At 35.0% G+C, this 24,159-nt stretch overlaps 1 protein-coding gene across 1 annotated transcript in view; it reads left to right on the forward strand.

Moving 5' to 3' along the window:
* Nucleotides 1-24,159, forward strand: part of SLCO1A2 (solute carrier organic anion transporter family member 1A2) — a 62,676-nt gene that overhangs the window by 31,262 nt on the left and 7,255 nt on the right. The window contains exons 6-12 of the mRNA XM_049783888.1: nt 6,522-6,628; nt 9,118-9,264; nt 14,052-14,150; nt 14,760-14,978; nt 18,553-18,717; nt 21,019-21,214; nt 22,714-22,879. Of these exons, the coding sequence (XP_049639845.1) occupies nt 6,522-6,628; nt 9,118-9,264; nt 14,052-14,150; nt 14,760-14,978; nt 18,553-18,717; nt 21,019-21,214; nt 22,714-22,879 (1,099 nt within the window). The remainder of the gene's footprint in view (nt 1-6,521; nt 6,629-9,117; nt 9,265-14,051; nt 14,151-14,759; nt 14,979-18,552; nt 18,718-21,018; nt 21,215-22,713; nt 22,880-24,159) is intronic.

The raw sequence follows: 24,159 nt of genomic DNA on the forward strand, positions 1-24,159 counted from the left end.
GCTTCTTACCATGTAGACTGATCCTCCTGGCCCTCATTTCTATTGTCTCTGAATATTATCACCATACTCTTTTGTTTTTATTATACACACAAATGAGTGAGATTATTCTATGTCTGTCCCTCTTCCTCTGACTCATTTCACTCAGCATAATACTTTCCTTATCCATCCATGTAAATGGAAATTTTATGACTTGGTTTATCTTAGAGCTGTGTAGTATTCCATTGTGTAGATGTACAACAGTTTTTTTTTTAATCCACTCATCTGTTCTCAGGCACTTGGGTTATTTCCAGATTCTGGCTATTGCAAATAGTGCTATAATGAACATAGAAATGCAGAGGGCCTTTTGTGCATGTTGTTTTGGGGTTACTAGGGTATATTCCTAAGAGGACAATGCTGGATCATGTGGAAGTTCAATAGCTAGTGTTTTGAAGAATATCCATAATATTTTCTAAAAAGGTTGGGTGAGTTGATATTCTCAGTAGCAGTGAATGAGAGTCCCTCTCTCCCTATATCTAGGCCAGCAATTTTTTTTTTTTGTGATGTGTACCAGTGTCTTGGCACACTGATTTTACAAGAACATACTTGTTGTTGTTGTTGTTTTCTCCAATTTTACTTCCCACTAATTAAAAAAAATAGGCAATTTAAATCCCTGTGACCAGCTTCTTTTCTCTGGGGACTCCTAGGATTTTCTTTCTAGTTTCATACTCTGAATTAATGATAATTGTATTGGGATAAATCTTATTTTTCATTGTGCTATGTAATTTTAGTTTGTACTTTTGTAAAAGTTACCTTTATTTGACAATATTATCATTTAATATCATAATTTGATATTACAAGTTGATTTGATAATATTCCTTTACTGCTCAATTTTCTTTTTTTAGTTTTTTTTTATTAAGATCTTTATACAATTTGATTACAAACATGGTTGTAGTTGGGTTTCAGTCATATTGTTAAGTCCAGGAGAATGATGCGCTGTTCAAAGACACCAAGACCACAGTCTCATGCAAAAGCAGGGGGTTTATTTTTTTTTATTCCCCCCCCCAGGGGGTTTATTTTCTTACAAGCATATACAGGGGCTGTGCTAGAATCCAGCATAAGCCAGAAACTGCCAGCCCCGAGCCATGAGCTTACAAGCTGTATATAGCATTTCAAACAATAGAAAGTTACAGTAGATTGATTTGCTTTAGGAAGTATATGATATCTGGCATTTGCTCAATCACATTTTTGCAAGGTGCAGGTGCAAGCTTACAGGGTTAACATGACCAGGTTAGAACCATGTCAGAACAGAAAGAAAGTTGAACTGTAACTGGGTCTACAAGTTCCCACAATTGTGAAGGGGGGGGGGTAGGTGATCAGGGCAGTCAGGAAACTCAGGGGAAATTTTTCCTTTACAATATAAAGAACACACTTCCTCCCATTCACCAGTATGTCATTCCCATCACCAATGTTCAATGTTCTCTTTCTGGAGCTTTTGCTATTTGAATATCATGATTCCTAAATTAATTTTATATTTTGATTTTAATTCATTTTGTTTGTTTGTTTTTTTTTTGTTTGGTTTTGTTTTGTTTTTGGTTGGGTTTTGTTTTTGTTTTTTGGACCATACCTGGTGGTGTTTTGTTTAGGTTTTAGTTTGTCTCTGAGCTCAGGAATTTCTCTGGGAAGTGCTTAGTGATTGAACCTGGCTCAGCCACATGCAAGACAAGTATTCTACCCAAGGCACTCTCTCTCCAGCCTTTTGGTTACCATTTTCAATTTGTTACTGTTTGTTGCAAGTCAGCCCCTGAAGAGGTTGACTGATGAGGGATGGAGGATGAGGTCTTTCCTCTCCAGCTCGGAGCACGCATCTGCTGCCGGTTCTGAGGTGAAACGGCGGGTAAACAGCTCGCAGACAGTCAGGCTTTTTTTTTTTTTTTTTTTTTTTTGGTTTTTGGGCCACACCCGGTAACGCTCAGGGGTTATTCCTGGCTATGCGCTCAGAAGTTGCTCCTGGCTTGGGGGACCATATGGGACACCGGGGTATCAAACCGCGGTCCGTCCAAGGCTAGCGCAGGGAAGGCAGGCACCTTACCTTTAGCGCCACCGCCCGGCCCCAAAACAAAATGTTTAAGGCAGAGACCCTCCCTGTGTAAACAAACAACTTGAGGGCCCATCCAAAATGGATGGAACCTCCTATAAACCTAGTATTTTGCCTATGATGCGCCCACGCAAAAAGCTCTGAGACCAGACAAAAATATCATTTAGGAAATTATAGACAATATCTAACCCACTAACCTAAGTCAAGAAAGCAAAACCCTAATGTAATACAACATCAATTCCTAAGATTAGAAACTAAAATAGAAAAACATTAATTACAATAGTCAACACGTATGTCTTTAGAATATTTTGTGTTTTTTCCCTGACAACTATAAGTCTTACTAAATATTCTCTTATACAGTGACGATTCTAACCACTTTTTATCTTCTCTTTATGAGCTATTCAACAAGGAATTTTGGTGAAAGAGTCCCCCAGTTTAATGCTTATGATTGAACCATGTCATGGGGATTATTGGACTTGTTCTTATGGCACCCATATGCACCAATAACGCCACGTGGCATTGCTCCTTTTTTGCATAGGCACATTAAAATGAGAAAATACTATACATACAAATAAGATCCTATCTAATAGAAATTGGAATACACAAATCTTGTAGTGCAAAGGGACCTTACACCCTGAACATTGACATAATAACCTGGCACAGGCCTCAGAAGAATGGGCATTCTTCATTCACCCCTGATCTAGAGAAGACATCCACGAAACATCCAGGCTTGACTATAACATCACCTGGAAGCAATCCTCTACCACGGAAAACCCTACCACTGCTCAGAAATAGACCTACTCAAAAGAGACTTCCCTTAACACTGAGAAGACAACAACAACGACCTGCTTACAGGACAGGGCTTCCTGCATTGCCCTTTAATGGTGAGGTGAAACGAGAGGACGCTCCACATCCTGACTTCAATGTAGGATATGCAGATTCCAGGATCTTTAATACAGAAACATGATACCAACAACAGAGACTGTATGAAAAGTGTGTTGGCACTACAGACAATGTCTTGGTTTGGACGATCTAACTTGCCTAGAGCCTAGAGTTGGTCTTATGCCAGGAAACTTCAGGGGTAGGGTCTCTTTGTATTTAGGCCAAGGTTATTCCTTTCTATGCCTCTCAGATTTTGGTGGGCCTATGCAAACAACAATTGCCACTCTAACACCGTTTTTACTGTGCTCCTTTGACTCTAATACCAAAAAAAAACCCACTTAAAATTTGAGGTTAACTTAAGCTAATATGCATGTACATGGAAATGTAAAAAATACTATGCCTCTAATGTTTAAGGAGTTATGTAAGTTTTATGACTTTTTGATTGCCTTGTGTGCTGTTAAGAACTATTATAATGTGTTACAATCTGGGGACTTGAGGGACAGAGTAATTGTACATGGATTCTATTTTGTTTGTCTTAATGTTCTTTGGCTGAAAGTTCAAAGTTAAGATATCAGCAAGGGGACTTCTTCTAAGAATTATGTTATGAGTGATTGTCCTTCCACTGTAACTTTACCTTGTCCTCTTTCTTTGCATCTTTGTTCTCATAATTAAAAATAAAAAATTAAAAAAAAGAAGTGTAGTACCAAATATAAATTCAAAGGATTACAATTATAAGAAAAATACAAAAAGTGAAATTTCTACAGAGTCCAATACCAATCTGTAAAGATGAGGGGTCTGGAACTTCGAGAAGACCGGCAAAAGACACTTGATGGATCTAGAAAAGCGGGTTGAAGCCATCATGAGTTGGTCGGGCTTCTGCATTTCCTTTGGGATCAGTGCAATTTTGGGGAGCCATTGTAGAAATGGTCAACAATAGCACTGTGTATGTAGATGGAAAACCAGAAATTTAGATAACACAGTTTAACTGGGATCCAGAGATTGTGTGTCTTATCCATGGATCTTTTCTCTGGGGTTATATTGTGACACAAATTCCAGGTGGCATAATTTCCAACAAGTTTGCAGCAAACATGGTACAAAACTCCAACAGTCATGGATTTCTTCCTCAGGCCGAGATCAGGAGGCTTGTAGTTGTGGGTGAAGGAGATGAGTTGCACATAGAAGGGAATCCTGAGAATTAAATGTTATGGACTAGGAAGGAAGGATAAGGAAAACTAAATTGGGGAAGATAAAGTTAGGAAAAAGGGAACTATATACAAAATATGCAAAACAGACAGACACTGAACAAGACATGCACATACAGACTTCACAAAAAAATATGGCCATAACACTCACTCAAACCAAAAAATATTTTTGGAAAGGATCCAAAATAGAGCAAAAGAAAAAAGAATTCAGCTGAATCAACTAAAAACGCTTTAAGATGTAATTGCCGGCAACTGTTTAGATGAATCATTTCAAATTCAAAAAAAAAAGAAAATATTTTTATGGCAGAGCAGAGCAGATCTGAAAGAGACATTTATTTTCACCTTCTGAAATTTTGTATAGGTTTGTAACTTTTGTTATCACATTTTCAATTTTCAGTGACACCTGTGTTCCTTATTTATCTTTTAAAGTAACAACTTGTTTTTCTCTTAAGAATGCATTCTCTTTTCTCAGCTAAATTATCTTTATTTGTTCTCATTGCTTGTATATCCTAATGTGAAATTTTAAAAAATATTTTGTTTCTATCTTGGCTGTTTTGTAGCTTTTCCTTTGGGTATCTAGTATTGTATGATATTTAGTCCTAGTTAAGGGAGGTAATAACAAGTAACTAAAGTTATGTGTACAAGTGTAAGATATGTTTAATGGAGGACTTTTTTGTAGGATCATTGCAGAGAGACAGGCTATTTTTTCAGAGCTCATAACTAAGTTTAACTTGTCAATAAGTTTTTGTAAGGACCTGTTGTCTGAAAAGTGTAAACAGTGTAATTAGCCACAAGGGAGAGTGAATCTCACTTTTGAGATTGTAGTTATAAATATTTTAACTTATATTTATCTCTATATTTTTAGTAGTCTCTTTCTATGACTCTTAATTTCTTTATTTTACACATCCTGAAATCTTTTTAATTATCTTATTGTAAAAACTTCCATTCTTTTTATTCTTATGACATCGAGTCTCTTTCTTTTTAATTCAAAAATTCATTTACTGCAATTTTGTTGATATTTTGGAAACGAATGAACTTTGGATTACTTTGGAAGTTCAAATAAAAGAAGATATTTTATCATCTAAGGTATTTTCTGAAAGGATCAAGGTTATCTTTTTCTAAAATTTTTCAAATTCCTATCATACTCAAGACAGTTTCAAAAATATTCTATAGTTATTTACATTTAATTCTACCTTTTGATGAAGTGTTGTTTTTTGAAGTTGGTATGTTTTATAAAATTATGAATATGGCACAATAGTCTTTGTATAGAGTTCAGAGTCTACTTATTATGAAAATAACTGGGTAGTTTTTTAAAAGGAACATATTTTGACACTTTTAAATATATTCTATGCACAACAATTGGGCTATTGTAACATCCAAGCACAATACTCTATCTCATTGATAACTTAGAAGGACAAATTTGTTTTGGCTAAATCTTATCTACTAGTAATATAAAAACTAATTCAACATAACTTCCAACAATTAAAAATTTATTAACACGGGGGGCTGGAGCAATAGTACAACAGGTAGGGCATTTGCCTTGATGTCACTAACCTGGGTTTGATCCTTGTCTTAAATAGTCTTTGGAGGACTACTTGGAATAATTCCTGAGTGCAGAGCCAAGAATTCCCTGAGTACTTCTGGGCATGACCCAAAAAACAAACAAAAAAATTACCTGAACATATTTCCTCTCATTTTTACAGCATATTATTTACTTTCTGAGAAAGGGATACGGGTTTGCGGTGATTTGCCTACAAATCACAGTTGTTTTTTTTTTATTTAAAAAAAAAAAGGCCTTGAAAGTTGCTGTCGCTATATTCTAGCGTCTTCTAAAGTCCTCATTATGATGGACAAATGTTTTCTTTTTCTTAGGAGCTAATGAACTATTGAAGAAACTATTTTTGGTTCTCAGAAAGGAAATATATTTCTTAGAACCAAGTGTCAGAGAATCAAAATTTGGAGACTTGTCTTTTGCTGATTTTCATGCTCATCCTGAAAGTCTTAATCATTTAATTATGCTGTACCGAGTCTATCATTTTTCTTACTTTTGTTCTCCCAGTAATTATTTCCAGGGAATGATCACCTGAAACCCACAGAAGATTGATGCTAGATCACTTAAAAGGTAGATCAATAACTTGTGCAAAATTGAAAGCAAATGGTAATAGAAGTGCACATTACCAGTAAAGGGCACAGTCTCGTCAATGTTATTAATTTATGATGAGAACATTGTAAAGATGAAAAAATACCTTCCTTGCTGGATTTGTATTTGTGGCTTAAGTGAAGCAGAAAATAATATCTGCACCGTGCTCATCATGTCCTCTTTGGCTCCTAAACATAAATATATTTTTCCTGTGTTCAAACAGATATGAATATGAATCTACAGTTTCAGTCTCAGGCAATTTATCCACAAACAGTTTCTTGTGTACGGAAAATGGAACCGAGATATTCAGACCAACAGAAGATCCAGCAGGTTATTTACTTCATTGTATTGATTTCTGTTCAGTGAATTTGTCTGTAACTGAACACTTTCTGAGGAAGATCTCTGGATGAATTGTTGGGTTGAGTTCAGCAAGGCTATTGAATAATTTTCCCTCAGCATTTTGGAGTGGGTCAGAGAGGGTAATGTAAAATAGTAATAACAAGGGAACGTTACATCTTTTGTAACTGATGATACTTATTAAAACTGCCTTGTTTAGTCTCTAAGATGGTTATTTAAAATTAAGTCAATGAAATTCATCCATAGAACAAAAAAGAGAACATCATAAAAGGATGGATTTATAAATCACTGGTTTGTATATTTCTGTAATTAAAAACTAAGGATAATGATCTTTGGTAGCAGAAAAAGTAGACAAGTTTTCTAGTGCTCTGATAGAAAATATTCTCTTTCTACTGGACTAGGACTTTGTGTCCCTATTCCTTTCTCTCTCTTTACTAGACAACACAGTTCAACAAATTGGAGGTGCTTGTTCTAGCTTCCTGTAGTTCCTGACATAGAACCTGTCAGCCTCTGGTTCTTCATCTGATAAAACACTTATATGACCTTCTGGTAATACTTAGTCAGAATATGACCCTGTCAGTTACCTTAATCTATAACTTCTTTGCTTGAGGCAAACCCTTTATTTATGCTCTTTCCCCCCAAAATTCTCTGAGACTAGGACTTTTTTAAATTTTTATTTTGACCAAAGTGAATTACAAATACTTCACAGTAATTTTTTTTTAGATACATAGTGACATTGAATCAGGAGCATTCCTACCACCAATGTTGTCCTCCCTCCACTCTGTTCCCAGCATGTATCCCATATCCCCCTCTTTGGACCCCTGAGCTGCTAGTATAAGTGGTCCCCTTTGTGTCTAGCTTGTTTGTAGATTGGGTTTTGATTCTGTTGTCATTGGCTTTGGATTTGGTGTTTAAGTCTGATCATTATTTATTTCTACTTAATGTTCATACGACTGTCTGGTCTTGGTACCGTCCATTAATTTTAGAGTCAGCATGAAATCAGAGGAAACAAAAACATTTTAAGGTGTATAGGAAGATTTATCAAAGGAATGTCCTTCCTTCTCTCCCCTCCCCTTCCTCTCCCTCCCCTCACTTTTCCTCCTCTCCCCTTCCTTCCCTCCTCTTCCCTCCCCCTCTTCACTGCCCCTTCTCTTCTTTCCCTTCTTTTTCTACATTGCCCCCATACCTTCCCTCCCCCTCCTCTCCTCTTCCCTCCTCTCTTCCCCTTCTCTCCCCAGCTCTCCTCTCCCCGCCCCTCTCACTACTCTCCCCTCCTTCCTTCCTCTTTCCTTCCCCTCTCTTACTCTACTCTTCTCTTTTTCCCCTTCACTTCCCTCTCCTCTTTTTCTCTTTCCTCCCCTTTCATCTTCTCCTCCCTCTCTATCTTTTCCCCTCCCTTTTTTCTTCTCCATTTCTCTCCTCTATTTTTTCTATTTTTTCCTATTTTCTCAGTGTCATATATATCTCTTGAAAATTGTATTTTTCCCTCTGTCTTACCATTATCCTAAAATTTGCCAAGGATCTTTATGCAAAAGTCATTATGTTCACCAGAAAAGAAAATACAAAACTTAGAAATACATATAAAAATTTTCAGGGCTGGGAGATAGACTTCACAAGAAATTTTAGACTCATAGACTCAGGAATCTCAAACCTGTGGATGGTTGCTAGTGGTTTCTAGTTGGGTTCTGTGGAATGAGAACACGTAGTCACATAGTGTTCTTAAAAATATCTCTATAGTATCCTTCTGACCACAGCTTAAAACTAAACTGTCAAGGAAAAAATTTCAAATATTCCAAGATATGCCTCTCTCTCCCTGCCAATTCCCTTTGCCTAGATTTACTCACCCCCTTTTTAATTGAACTTGTGCTCTGCCAAGTATAGAGCGGATTTCTTAACAACCTATATGGCTATTACAGTCTAGAGTGAGCTCTCTAGAGAAAATGTGATTACTGGCCAATTAAATCGTTTCAGTTCCTATGAAGTAATTAGCATAGTAAACTTCAGAAAACTTATTATTCAAATTATATGTGTAATAAAATTTTATATTATGATAACTATAATCAGTTCTAGGGAGAGAGACTCATGGGTGTTTTTATCGCTATAAAGTTGTACAAAAATGTAGAAACACTCAAAGCAGCTAATTCAGAATAAAATTTTCTGAATTGTAGTGTTTTTCAAGTCCTATGGAATAAACAGTGTCTCAAAACAGTAATTTGTTGTCCCTAAGCACTGAATTTTTTAGATATGCTGGCTCATCTTCCTTAATGCAGTAGGAATGGACTCTAGTAGGCCACACACTCAGGGCTCCTTAATGACTCTGTCAAAGACCCAGCACAGCACTAGAAACTAAATCTTTGACTCAGTGCTGTGGTCAAGAAAAGAGAGATGACTAATGAAATTATAAGAATAAATTACCATTCATTCAAATACTAATGCAATGTCTTTTTTTTCTTTTAATGCAGAATGTGTGAAGGATGTGAAATCATTCATGTGGGTGTATGTTCTAGTAGGAAATATTATACGTGGAATTGGTGAAACTCCAGTAATGCCTCTGGGTCTTTCCTACATAGAAGATTTTGCCAAATCTGAGAATTCTCCTTTATATATCGGTATGTTTTAAAATAAACCTTGATCTGCTTTCTAGACAGTCATTTCATTGCTAGTGAATGTTCATTAATTATAAAGACTCAGTAGTTACCAGATAGATGAGCAGAGTGCCTTGACACAGTTGGTCACCAATAGAAACTTGTTAAATGGAGAATTATATTACAAAGTGGTTTTTAAATTAACATGGTTGTTTTTGTGATTGACATATCATTAATATTGTATTTCTAGAGTTTTCTTTGACTTCCTCACTATCTTGGTGCCATACTATATGAAGTCTCTTAAGAGTTTTAAGGTTTCTTTTATTAAAAACATTCCATACTATTTATTTTTAGTTTTGTTAATGTTTTCATAATTTAATTTATATATTACTAAACACTCTTTTTTATTTTTTATTTTTTGGTTTTTGGGTCACACCTAGTGATGCTCAGGAGTTACTCCTAGCTTTGCTCTCAGAAATCGCTCCTGGCTTGGGAGACCATTTGGGACTCTGGTGGATCAAACCGTGGTCTGTCCAAGGCTACTGCCGGCAAGGCAGAAGCCTTACCCCTTGTGCCACCACTTTGACCCATATTACTCAACACTTTGATTTTGTTTTTATGGCTTTTTTTTGTCACACCAGATAGTAGTTGAGTTACTTTTGACTCTGCACTCTGAAGTCACTCCTGGCAAGGCTAGGGGGACAATATGGAAGTTGGGGATTGAACCTGGATCAGCTGCACTCTGTACTATCTCTCTGGCCTCTACTATCATATTCTTACTGATTCACTTTATATCTTGTTTTTTTTTATGATTTCTCATGAAATTTTCATCTATCAGGTCTTAAAACCTGGTTCTATTAAATTTTATCTCTGCTCTTGTTGATCCAAGCTGTATATATACTTTGTTCATTTAATTTCCTACATAATATATATTCCTCAAAATCTCTCTACACTAAATTTTTTAACAAATATTTTTATACTTTGGATATGCTTCTTGAAATTTTCTTTTTTAAAATCTACCAATATAATCTCCCACAATACCTAACTTAAAATAAACTTTCTTTCATTATTTTCCAACTTATAAATTTTTATTTATTAATAATAAGTTACTTATATTCCCTAGTAAATCCATGTGTAATACAGAGGCATTTTGTTATAAATGTAGAAATACCTTTTAAGAGCCAGAAAAGAAATATTGAGAAAAAGTAGGGGGAAATTTGCATACAACCAAGATAATGTAAAATATTTAGAAAGGGACCATCATCCCTAGTAACTTTTAGTACTCCCTTGTGATGTGCTGCTTTTTATATAATCTTTGTTTTGTTATTTTCTGCTTCACCCTTCAAATTTCCTTTATATAGTTATACTGAAAGATTTAAAATACATATCTGAAATAAATGAACAAATAACTTGTTATAACATTACAAAATATATTTACATATTTAATGAGTAGTAGGATATATGATATATTAATGAATAAGGTAGTTCATGTCTGGATTTGTATTTAAATAACTAAATATAAATCAATGAAATTTCTTAAGTATGAGTACATAATTAATTATATACCAAGTATTATAGTTATACATTAAGTGAAAGAAGACCATATTTCAAGCTATACTGGTCACTGATTGTATGCCAAATTTTGAAAAAATATGAGATTCTACCATTATGTAAGGTGTTAATATAATTATACTGATATTACTTTAATCCAAGGTGAAACAATTATACAGTGGTGACAATTATTCACTGAAATACAGCACTTCACACATAGCTTCGAAGGTTTTTTTTTAAATATTTTTTCTTTATTTAATTTTTTCTTCAATTTCTATATTTTATGCATAAATTCTTTAATCACCATGGGATGCACATTCACAAAATTGTTAATGATCGAGTTTCAGTCATACAATGCATAACACCCTTCATGAGTGCACATTCCCCACCATTAATATCCCTAGTTTCCTTCCACTTCCCCCATGCCCTTTCTCCTGCCTGCGTTTGTGGCAGATATTTTTTTCCTCTCTGTCTCTCTCTCTGTCTCTCTGTATCTCTGTCTCTCTCTCTTTCTTTTTTACTTTCTCTGTGGTTTGCAATATTGTTACTGAAGGAGTATCATGAATATCACTTTATCTCCTTTCAGTACCATTATATGTCTAGAGTGATCAGTTCCAAGTATCATTGTCATAGAGTTCCTTCTTTGCCCTAACTGTGCTCTTCTGCTATTTGTGGCAAGCTTCCTACCTTGAACTGGTCCTCCTGGTTGTCATTTCTATTGTCTTTGGATATTATTACTATACTAATTGTTTTTCTTATATCCCATAAATGAATGAGATTATTTTATGACTATCCCTCTCCTTCTAACTCATTTCACTCCAGATAATACTCTCCATATATTTCCATGTATAAACAAATTTCATAATCCCATTTTTACTAACAGCTCTGTAGCTTCCATTGTGTAGATGTACCATGGTTTCTTTATCTACTCATCTGTTTTCAGGCACTTGAGCTGTTTCCAGATTCTGGCTATTATGAATAATGTTGCAATGAATATGGGAATGAAGAGGGCTTATTTGTGTTGTGTATTGCCCTCAAGGGTACATTCCTAGAAGTGGTATTGCTGGGTCATATGAAAGCTCAACTTCTAGTTTTATGAGAAATATCCATATTGTTTTCCAAAAGGCTGTACCAGCAGTGAATGAGAGTCCCCTTCTTCCCCTCTTCCATGCCAGGACTGGTTGCCCTTGTTCTTTTTGATATGTATATACAGTTTCTGTGATATGAAATGATATCTCATTGTTGTTTTGATTTGTATCTTTCTGATAATTAATGATGGAGCATTTTTGGCCATTTGTATTTCTTCTTTGAGGAAATATCTTTTCATCTCTTCTTTTCATTTTAGGATGGAGTTGAATTATTTTTTCTTGCTAAACTCTATAAGTGTCTTATAAAAATCAATTTTAATCCCTTATCAGATGGATATTTGGTGAATAGTTTTTCCTATTGCTTGGTTGCCAGAAGCCACCCTGCCAGAAGCTGAGCAGGAATGACTATGACAAAAGGTTCTCGAAAGATTGGGTTTAATAGGGGAATAGGCAGATTAGGGAGGCCAGGGACTTTATAGACAACTTTGAGAGAGAGAGAGAGAGAGAGAGAGAGAGAGAGAGAGAGAGAGAGAGAGAGAGAGAGAGAGAGAGAGAGAGAGAGACAGCGAGAGAGAGACAGAGAGAGAGACAGAGAGAGACAGAGAGAGAGCAGAGAGAGACAGAGAGAGAACTGATTTTGTGATGAAAGCAAAGATTCAGTCAGTGAATAAGAGGAGAAGGAAAGGTGGGAACAAGAGGGCAGCGGAAAACAGGTAGTCCAGTCAACAGTTTTTCCAATAGTTTCACAGCAAACTTCCAGCACAGCCATCCAGGAAATGCAGCCAGTATCTGGGAGAAACAACTGGAAGAAACAGCTTCCTCCTCACTAGCACTTGATTCAGGGTTTATACCCTCCTCCCTCCCTACAATTGAATCTAAAAGACATTTACCAGGGAGTCTTTCCTAACTTATTTCTCCGCCCTTAATGAGACAGACCCTTTTTATGGCTATCCAGGGGCCATGGAAGTCTGTGTAGCCCAAGACATAGTCTTTGTGTCCTATTTATTGTTTCCTTTGAGGTGCAGAAGCTCTTAGTTTAATATAGCCCAATTTGTTTACCTTTTGTTTCCACTTGATTGGCCAGTGGTGTTTCATCATTGAAGATGCCCATAGCTTCAATGGCATGGAAACATCTGCTTATGTTTTCATCTATGTACCTTGTGGCTTATGTATGTACCTTATGGATATGTACCTTGAGGTCTGATATGAAGGTCTTTAATTTTGTTTTGACTTTTGTTCATGGTGTTAAAGAGAATTTTTGAGAGAACATAAACATTACGTACAGTTTGAATATCACCAATGCGGGCTCTTTAAAAAAATTAAGAAAAATGACGCTTTTATAAGAAGCCATATAAATAGTAACTTTCATTTAGTAGAATAGGAAGAAGAAAAATAATGAATAAAAAGTCATGCATTGGGGACAATGCAAAACAACGTACAGTCTTAAGCAAAAATGTGAAAGGAGAGTTGGCAATGTGAATTAACATGGATAAATAAAAAAAAATGGAACTGGCACACAAGATAAGCAACAGACATATCCTGGGAGCATATAGAGAAGAATGTGAAAGCATTTGGGTAGAAAGACTGAGAGGTGAGTGAGAGAGAATGTAGAAATTCATAATGGAAAAGCAGGAAAGGTAGATTTAAAAGGTTGTAAAAAATCAGTTGGATAGGGGAGATAGAGTAAGTACAGGAGTGGGAATGTTTGAGAAAACATCAGATAAATATTTAGTGGGTTAGCTGAATACAACTGGAGAAGGCAGCAACAATGGGCAAATATGGATTTTGAGGTAAAGATAAAAGAAGTTGACGATGCTCATGTTGGATTTTTCAGGGAACCAGTAGAGTTCTTTCATAAAATGGAATTGCTTTAGAATTCCTCTGAAAGTGTGACAGTTGTGATCTATATTGCAGCTTTGCTACTAGTTGATTCCACTGAGTCTATGAAGCAACCATAGATTTTTATCTGGACCCAGTGTGAAAGAAAATGAGTATTTTCAAAAAGACACTTGATCCTTATAGATTATAGGTCTACAAAAATTAATTTTATCAGAGAAACAAGACAAAAATATCCAGGGCATACAGAATTCTGTCCCCAAATACAATGGTATTCTACTTTTTTTGGCAGTGTAGGATTGTACTAAATAACTTGTTAGTTTCCTTTATTTTTAGGGTTTATAGAAACAGGAGCTATAATTGGCCCTTTGATTGGACTTCTACTAGCATCATTCTGTGCAAATGTTTATGTTGACACTGGATCTGTGAGTACAGGTAATTCAATTAAATATATTTATATAATATCTAGAGTACAAGAGCATCTTCAGTATGTTTTCACATTTATTTTTTGCCTTGATGGACCTTTGGTTAACTTAGATAATTTTCACTACATGAGTAAAATGAAGTGAAAGGGTTTAACTAAATTTAAAACAAATATCAATATAGTGAGTAAGAAAACAACTCTTTCTGACTCAAAACATAGTGCTCTTTCATTTTCAATATACCACTACGACTTATTTTTAAAAGATTTAAGTACATAGGTTTGAAATTCTTTAATAAAGTTGGGTAATGAAATAAACCTTAATATTGTTTAATAAATACTGAATTATATACATCACAGGACATTTAATCTAAATATTGCCACAATACTATTTGTTTACATTAGTTTTATTTTTGTGGTGCTAGTTCGAACCGAGCTGTACCACTAAGCTACCTCCATGTCCCAATTACTGCAATACTGTAAAATTAATTTTGTTTTTTAAGTTTTAGAAATACTTGAATTAGGTACATAATCTAGAGTATGTTATAATTTTAAAGTTATTTTGTTATTCACATGAGAAATAAATGACATTAGCTAATAAAAATATGTGTATTTCTTTACAGATGATCTGACCATCACTCCTACTGATAGTCGTTGGGTTGGTGCATGGTGGTTTGGCTTTTTGATTTGTGCAGGAGTGAATGTGCTTACAGCCATTCCTTTTTTCTTTTTACCCAAAACGCTTCCAAAGGAAGGACTAAAGGAAAATGCTGAAATCATTAAAAATGATGATGAAAAGAAGCAAAGAGAGATCAAGAAGGAAAAGGGTGGAATCACTAAAGGCAAATATAACAATTTCAATACTATATAACTTATTTTATATACATATGTCTGTATTTTACTTAGATCCAGATTTCACTAGGCAGCCTTAAGATAATTTGTCAACAACAACCAATAATGGATCTCTATGTTGCCTCTTTCTTTGCTGCTACTTGGAAACAGCTTCATAATTTAGAATCTGAATTATATCAATATTTATATAAAATTTTATGTCAATTGAGCCACCCTAAATTAAATTAATTAAGTCCTCTTTCCATAAATACATGTTTAATAGAAAATGTAGGTCTAGTTATAAAATCAGCTCAAACTAAGAATAAAATCAGAAAAAATCAAAATTAGCATATAATTCTTTTTTTTTTTTAATTTTTATTTTGATCATAATGGTTTACATAGTGTTGACAATAATATTTTAGGTACATATTTACATAAAATCAGGGGGGATTCCCATCACCAAATTGTCCTCCCTACACCTCCGTTTCTGTCCTACCTCCCATTTCCTCTTCCCTCATCCCAGGTCGGCTAGAATATGTGGTCCCCTCTGTATCTAACCCACAACTTAGTAGTCTTGCACCTGTTTGGTCTTGATGCCTCCCTTAGTTCCCCCTCTAACTGGAGGCAGGACTAGCTAGTTCAATTTGCGTGGTTTTGTTTGAAAAAGAGAAAAGTAATAAACTGGGGTAAGGATCTAATACCCCGAAACTGGGCGGAATCCTTCTAGAGGCTCTCATCATCGATTTGAGAGATGGAGAAAAAGAAGGTGAAACACTCCACCAGTACCAAAAGAAGTGTCAAATATCTAGTGAGGGCTTGAGCCGTATCGATAAGCACCACACAAAAAAAAAAAAAACAGGCAAACAAACAAACAACAAAAAGCAAAACCAGCAAAAACAAACAAACAAAAAAAACACGCCATGGTCTTGAAATGAGAAACATGGCATAGCACATAACGAAAGAAAAGAAAGGAAGAGAAAATATAAGTATGGTTGGGGACAATTTCAATAATCACTCCCACACAGAGAAATCGACCAAAATAGATAGGTGAATACAAATAATAACAACAATAATAAATGGAGGTAAAAAATATATAGATAATAACCAAGGTTTTGTGCTTTTTGTATTTTTATTTTTTCCCTCCTGCCCTGGCACAGTAAATATTGGGGTCATTCGAAAAGGAATTCACTTGGCCTAAGAGATATGGGGTTTCTCCGTCCTTGGAGCATACTGTCATGGGATCAACACTAGAATTTGCTCAGGAGCCTTTACTCTCCCGGTGGTGGTTTTTTTTTTTTTTTTTTTTGGTGTGTGGAAGACTTCTATAGCATATAATTCTTAAACTTAATGTTATCTATGCTTATGAAAGTGATGGTAGAAAAAAGGATGCCATTATCATCTATATTTTATATAGATATATTAAGAAAGTGGGAACATTAACTTTTACAAACTATTGCCCAAATAAAAATTTGTAAACAAAATAATTATCTAACACATACTAGAGATAGTAGTCAATTATGGAATCATTATCTAGCAAATGTAGTGTATTGCATAAAACAGGAGTTGGAAAAATATATAGATATTTTTAATATAAACTCTAAGGTGTTTCTGTGGGAAATTAAGATCAATTAATATAAATATTTTATTTTTAAGAACACATTCTCAAAGCTGGTCACAGATTGGAATGACCAAAGAAAATTTAAGAAATACTGGTGGCCAGATATTCTGACAGTCTGAATTATTTATTGTAAATTATGGCCTGTGCTTTGATAAACTTTAGTGTTCTTTTTTGAAGCAATCATGGACTCAACCTTCTTGTTTTTATAATAGAGATAAAAAAGTAATACTTGTCATAGAGCTGTGATCTGGGATAAAGGATTAGTATGATTGATATTGATATTTTTGCAGTTAGTTATAAATAATAATACCAATTTGCAGAGGATCATTGCTTATTTTGGGGGGAGCACACCCAGTAGTGCTTAAGTCTTACTCCTGGCTCTGCACTCAAGAATCACTTCTGGTGACACAACAGATTAAACCTGGATTGATCACATGCAAGGCAAATGCTTACTAACTGTATAATTTATCTGACCCCCCTGCAGAAAATTATTAATAATAATTAAAAATGAAATTAAACCATAATAATATACCATTTTCAATCATTTACTACCAATTAAATTTAACAAATTCTAAGCTGTCATAATTATGTTAACACTTCTCAAAGGGCTGACAGACTGATAGAGGATTTGAACATATTGCTTGTGGGCTGCAAGATCAATTTTCAAAGCTACAAAAGAGCATACTTGAGTGTAAGACATACTGAAAAGAAGCTGTAGTGACAGATAATTACATTAAGAAAGAGATATTAGTAGACAAAACTGATTTACCAAGTTACCAAGTTACCCTTGCCATACCTTTGATTTGTGATTTCTACAAATGGAATTCCTTTTATTGCATTAAGCTATGTACTTCTCCTCTTACAGTTTATTTATGGGCACTTAATTTCAAAGTGGATTTTAGGCAATGTATTTTAGTCATTTATAATTTGCAATGGGTTGTAAAATTTCTTAGATGTTTCTTTATATAGTTTATCTAAATACAAGAAGTCAGGATAAAGAACTTGAAGAAAGGCAAAATGAAAAGAAATTTTGACATAGAATATATTTATCTAATGTGGCCAAACATTTTTAGAAGTGGGTCACAAATGTGGTTATAGTCTTTGTTAGTCCATGGAAATGGGAAATTTTAGATAAACAATTTATCTGATCCAGTCTATGCCATCTGAATCAGTATCTTAAGTGATGGGCATGTCTCAGCGACTGTATTTCAAAATATTCCCAGAGGTCTTTAATATTAGCTAAATAACTAAAATTTGAGAAATTTATATTTCATGAGCTGCCAAATATATATATATATTTATTTTAAATGTTCAGGAGTGATAATATCAATTTTGAATGTGAAATTGATTTTATTCCTAGCTCTCAAGAACAGAAAAATAATCTTTTCCTCTATATGAATATAAAGAAGAGACTAATACCAAAAAGAAAAAAAAGGGGCTTGATATGCCTGATATGGGTTCAATTTCTGGCAACACATAGTTTCTCAAGAATTGCTAGGTGCAGCTCTTGAGATCCTCAGCACCGTTAGGTGGCCCTGGTAATCCCTGACACTACAGGACCCTACCAGCACCATATCCTTGGGTCCTTGCATTGAACTGCCAGCTGGTTGGCAGAGAATAATGGATAGGACCTGGGGCCTCCTGTATCCCACTTGTGAATATCTTTAAAGAAAAATATAGAATGAAAGAGAAGGTTTAAAGAAATGGTGTGAGCACAGTACTTCTTTAAATTAAACTCCTTTTCACTTAAACATTATAGTTACTTAGTCAAGCAGCAGTTTGTTTAGTTTAACTAATCAACAAATTTTTGTTTGCCAAAAACAAACAAAACAGTATGGCTTCAGCTTTCAAGGGGGAAAAGACTGCAAAGACATAACTTTCAGGGCAAAATAATAGTGCTGTAAAAGATGATTAAAGTATATATAGAGTGAAATAAGTTTGACATTGCTCTCATTCTTTTATTTCAGATTTTTTTCCATTCATGAAAAGTCTTTTATGCAATCCAATTTACATGCTTTTCATATTAATAAGTGTGTTACAGTTCAATGCATTTGTTAATATGATTTCCTTTATGCCTAAATATCTGGAACAGCAATATGGAAAATCTGCTTCAGATGCAATCTTTCTAATAGGTAAGTGTGTTTCTCACTGTCTTCACTGTGCTGGTGGATCATTATCTCCATTCCCCCATGAAAAGGGGGCCTGTGTGATGATAAATCTAGAGAACTCCCCAATGGTAATCTATATCTATCATGTTAGATCTGACTTTGTTGATGAAGCCTCATCCCTCCATTCTTTTTAGGTAACTTGACCTTACCTGCAAGACCCCGCCCATTCCTGGGAGGGGTCTTGGAAAAGGTAGATAAGGCCTTTGACCCAGGGAATTAGGCGCTTTTTGCTTTTTTGGTCTTTTGCCAGCATGGAGGTCAAAGGGAAGATGGCTGACAGGAGTTAAGATGCAGGGCTAGCTAAGAATGGCTGAGTGCTTGAAAGGTTATGATATAGGCCACACATGTGGTGGATAGGGCATGAATAAAGTTGATGCTTCCTGATGTCTGTCTCTGGATGAGTCTGATTCCGCCCTTCACCTAAACCTGGGACCCGCCAGCTGGATGGGGGTTGCGGAGCCACATGGCCTGGGATGGCAGAGAAAAATCCCTCCATCCATCCACCTCCATCCAGCACCATCGTTAATTATTTAATGCAACAGTTATATCCCTTTTTTATTTTTCTGGAAACTGAAAAAAGGATGGCGAAGGAAGAAGCCAGCATTCTCCCAGTTAGAATGCATTTGGGAATGCATTCTAAATGAAAATCTTGGGGAATGCATAAATTAGACACAATTTTCAAAAAGATAGTCCATTAGTGTAAAAAAAAAAAAAGAAACCAGAATTAATTCATGTGAAGTATTTATTGTACTTTCAGATTTTTTGTTCTTGGCTCCAATTCATGAATTTCTCGTTTTCTCATTTCTCTGCATTTAATTCCTGGTTTTCCTTGTGGTTTGAAGTGTTCCTAGACCATCCATTCCAATACTGTGACCACAGTAACCCCAGTGGTCTGGTCCCACCTTGGGATCTTTTTATTGTCTTAAAAATAATGATTTCCCAGACAGTATACATCAACATCATCTTCTAGAATATATGTTAGAATGTCTATGCGATACCTGGAGCCTACCTCAGACAGACCCAAAATCAAACTCTGGAACACATTTGGGAAAAGAAGGTAAAGAGGAGACATATTCTGTAGTGCTCATGGGAATACTCTTCAGTGCTTACTGGCTCTGTTCTCAATGGGTTCTCATGGGTCCCCTAATGGTGTCCATGGGACCAGCTTTGGCACTGGGGATCAAACTTGTTTTGACCACTTGTAAGGCCTTACATCCTGCCATCTCTCCAGCCCTGGAATATATTTTAAACAAGCTCTCAAGAAATATGATTCAATGGGAAGCCCCTAGTATTTTAAGAAAGCAACCAGGGACTGTATTTGCCTTCCTTTTTCTGGGTCTTTTTTAGCAGTGGAGGAGAGGTTAGGGGAGGGTGACTATCAAGACATGACTGTGATGTACTTGACAATCACTGCTTCAGTAAAGTGGCTTTTCAAGTAGTTTGACTCCCCTGAATCAACCAAAACTTGGAATGAGTAAAGAGAAAATTGCGAGGTGAGACAGGATTGGTCCCTGGGTTCCATTCTGGGGAAAATTGTCATGGCCTTAAAATTATCAAAGAAAAACTTAAAAAAAAAAAAAAAAGAAACGGAGTAAAGTAGTAGTTTGAACCGATTCAACTTTTGGTCAACCAGAATGAAAATAAATAACTGTAAAATTATATGAATCATAAATCTTTTCTCCTCTCTTTCTCTCTCGCGTACATTTAATACTACTGTCCTAAAAAAGAAATCAAGTAACTGATGAATTGGATTTAACCAGTCCTACTTCTGAGCTTAAGAGAAGTAATCTAATGCCTTCTTACAATAAATTTACAATCATGGGCCCGGAGAGATAGCACAGCGGTGTTTGCCTTGCAAGCAGCCATTCCAGGACCAAAGGTGGTTGGTTCGAATCCCGGTGTCCCATATGGTCCCCCGTGCCTGCCAGGAGCTATTTCTGAGCAGACAGCCAGGAGTAACCCCTGAGCACAGCCGGGTGTGGCCCCCAAAAAACCAAAAAACAAACTAAAAATAAATTTACAATCTATTGAAATAAAACAATAGTAACTATATTTAAAAAATAGACCGACATTGAGAGACATTTAAAAATATTTCTGTAAGTGGGAATAAGTGTAAATCTTATTTCAATTAAGTATTTTATTATTAAAAATAAAACATTTTTATTGAGTTGGACCAAATTTATTTCTTATATTGAAATATTAAAGTAGTTTCATGCTTTCCTTTGATAAGTCACTGTATAAATAATATTTTACTTGCATTTATAGGTATTTATAATTTACCTCCAATATGCATTGGATACATAGTTGGTGGCTTAATTATGAAGAAGTTCAAGATAACTGTCAAACAAGCTGCCCACATAGGATGTTGGGTATCTTTAACTGAGTTTCTTCTCTATTTTTTAAGTTTTCTCATGATTTGTGATAATTCTTCAGTTGCTGGTATAACTACCTCTTACAATGGGTATGTTATTTTCTATTGACTATTATATTTTTTTCTAAATTTTGTAAGGCAAGTTTTCAATGAGTATCTAGTCTTAGACCCTTTGCTATTTGGAACTAATAATAGTAAATAGTTTCCTACCTTCATATTTTTCTATCTGTCAGTAATAATGCAATGCAACCAGATATAGACTTAGTGAATAAGTAGGGCTAGTGGGATTTATTTAAACTTGTCATATCCAAGTATTTGATTTGAAAAACTACCTATAATTTTAGGTTGTATTAAGACAGGTTATAAACTTCCGCCAATGAGAAAAATTAAGGGGATCATACAGACAGTCTCAATTGTCTTTGCATGTTTCCACAGTACATTTGAAGTTAAGACAAATTGAATATGTAATATATAAATTATATGTAAAATTTTTATAATCTATATCATTATATGGATAGGATTACTTTAACATTTATATTTTGAGAATAATTATGTTTATAAGAAGTTTTTAGTAGTGATATAAGTTTAAAAGAAATAACTCTCAGACTGTTATTCGGATAATAATTTGAAAGAAACTGAAAGGAGTTCAGGAAAATAACTCCAAGGGCTGGAGAGTACACTTTGTATGTAGCAGCCCCAGAGCCTCTAGCAGGGGTCCTCAAACTTTTTAAACAGGGTCCAGTTCACTGTCCCTCAGACCATTGGAGGGTCTGACTATAGTAAAAACAAAACTTATGAACGAATTCTTATGCACACTGCATATATCTTATTTTGCAATGAAGAAACAAAACAGATACAAATACAATAAGTGGCCCGCGGGCCATAGTTTGAGGACCACTGCGTCTAGTGTGAACACTTGAGTATGGATGGGGGTTAGTGCCGAATCACAGAGCTGGAAACAGTCTTTGGCATCAATAGAGTGACCCCTCAAAACAAAACAAAACAAAACAAAAAAGAAATGAAGGTTATCTTTGTGTTTCCTTATTATTATTAAAATATTATTTAAAATACTAAATATAAAACCATTAAGTAACTGTATGTACATTTATCTGCTTTGAAACTTGTACAATTCTTTAATATAAGTCATCTTCATTTTTGGGGGATGAACACCAGTGGTGCATAGGGGCTAGTTCTGGTTCAGTGCTCATTCCTGGCAGTGCTTGTGGAACTATGTGGTAGCAGGGTTCAAGTAAGAGCCTCTGGCACACATAACATGCCCATTAGTCTTTTCAAGCCAACATGGCTGAGTTTTTGAGATATAATAAAACCAGATAAAATACTTCCAATTTAGACCTACTCAATTTGTACTTCTTTTATTGATTATTTTCATCTAAAATAAATCATCGAAAAAGTAATTATGCAGTTACAGAAGGAGGAATCCTTGGTGCTAGAGTTATTATATATATAACACCTCACATTGATGGTTGGATGATTACTGTTTCTCTTTGGGGAAGAGTAAGAAAGATGATTGGAGACTGAGATCAAAAGAAGTAGCTGCTTTAATATGATATTATATTGCATCATTTCAGAATGCCACAGAATTTATATGTGGAAAATTCCATTCTTGCTGACTGCAACATGTATTGTAACTGCCCAACTAAAACATGGGACCCTGTGTGTGGAGAAAATGGATTTTCCTACATGTCAGCTTGTCTTGCTGGTTGTGAGACATCAGTTGGAACAGGAATAAACATGGTAACATAACCTATTGGCTTTTCCCCAGAACTTCTGCTTAATTTCTCTTGTTGACAATTTCCATTACAAGCAGTGCCACATTTATAAATACAACGTAAATATTTCCTCAGAATTAATTACTTTGTGAGGATAAATGTCATTTCTTCATGCTCACTTGATTTATCTTTTGTTTCCTAGATATTGTTTAGAAAGTTCAGTGTCTCAGTACTAATCTTCAATTTTATAGCCATTGATATTATTACCCAGAGAGTTTGTTTTATAAATATTTTGGGGATGTAGCTCAGTGATCACATACTTGCCTTGTATGTGAGAGGGCCTGGGTTTGATGCCTGGTACCACAATCTATATTATCTATATACACATGTCTGTATGTAAATCTTAAAATAATAAAAGTATTTTGGACTTTTTAAAAGTATTCTGCGTAGATAGTTCAATGACTGGAGTACTCATGCTTTGCAATTATGAGACCCATAGTTTAATTTCATGCTCTTGCTACCCCCCGAGATGTATTGGGGCCCTTTTTGGTCTACAGCATCATCAGGATGAGCAACAGCATGGTACTAGGTAGACATACATAACCATCAGGCAACAGTTTTTCTTCCTTATTTTTTGTGCATATATACAAGGAATTTTTTCTATGGCTTTCACAAAACTCACAGGGTTTTCTTGTTGTTGTTTGCCATTACTTTTTAAATTTATATTTTGCAATCTCACTTTTTATTTCTAAATTTTTTTTTTAGCATACTTGTCACTATGACTTTTGCCTAACAGGTTTTCTATAATTGAACCTTAAAAAATGCAGACCTTGGGCCTGGAGAGATAGCACAGCGGCGTTTGCCTTGCAAGCAGCCTATCCAGGACCAAAGGTGATTGGTTCAAATCCCGGTGTCCCACGTGGTCCCTCGTGACTGCCAGGAGCTATTTCTGAGCAGACAGCCAGGAGTAACCCCTGAGCACCGCCGGGTGTGACCCAAAAACCAAAAAAAAAAAAAAAAATGCAGACCTTAATTTATCCCAATCAAATGACAAGACATTGTTGGAAATACAAATATAAGGTTTTTACTTTTTTTCTTCTAAAGATACAAAAGTATAATTTTCTTAAAATTATCCAATAAATATGCAATTTTTTGTGTTTTAAATGATATATTTATACATTTTAAAAAATTATTATAGTATATTCAGTATATAAGAGAAATAATCTATATACCTTATTCTAATCCTATGATTTTTTGCAGTAGGAAGTTTTTATCTGGCACACTAATAAAGAATGATGTCAATTC

Source organism: Suncus etruscus, chromosome 11 (assembly GCF_024139225.1).
Source record: "Suncus etruscus isolate mSunEtr1 chromosome 11, mSunEtr1.pri.cur, whole genome shotgun sequence".
Taxonomy (NCBI): Eukaryota; Metazoa; Chordata; class Mammalia; order Eulipotyphla; family Soricidae; genus Suncus; species Suncus etruscus.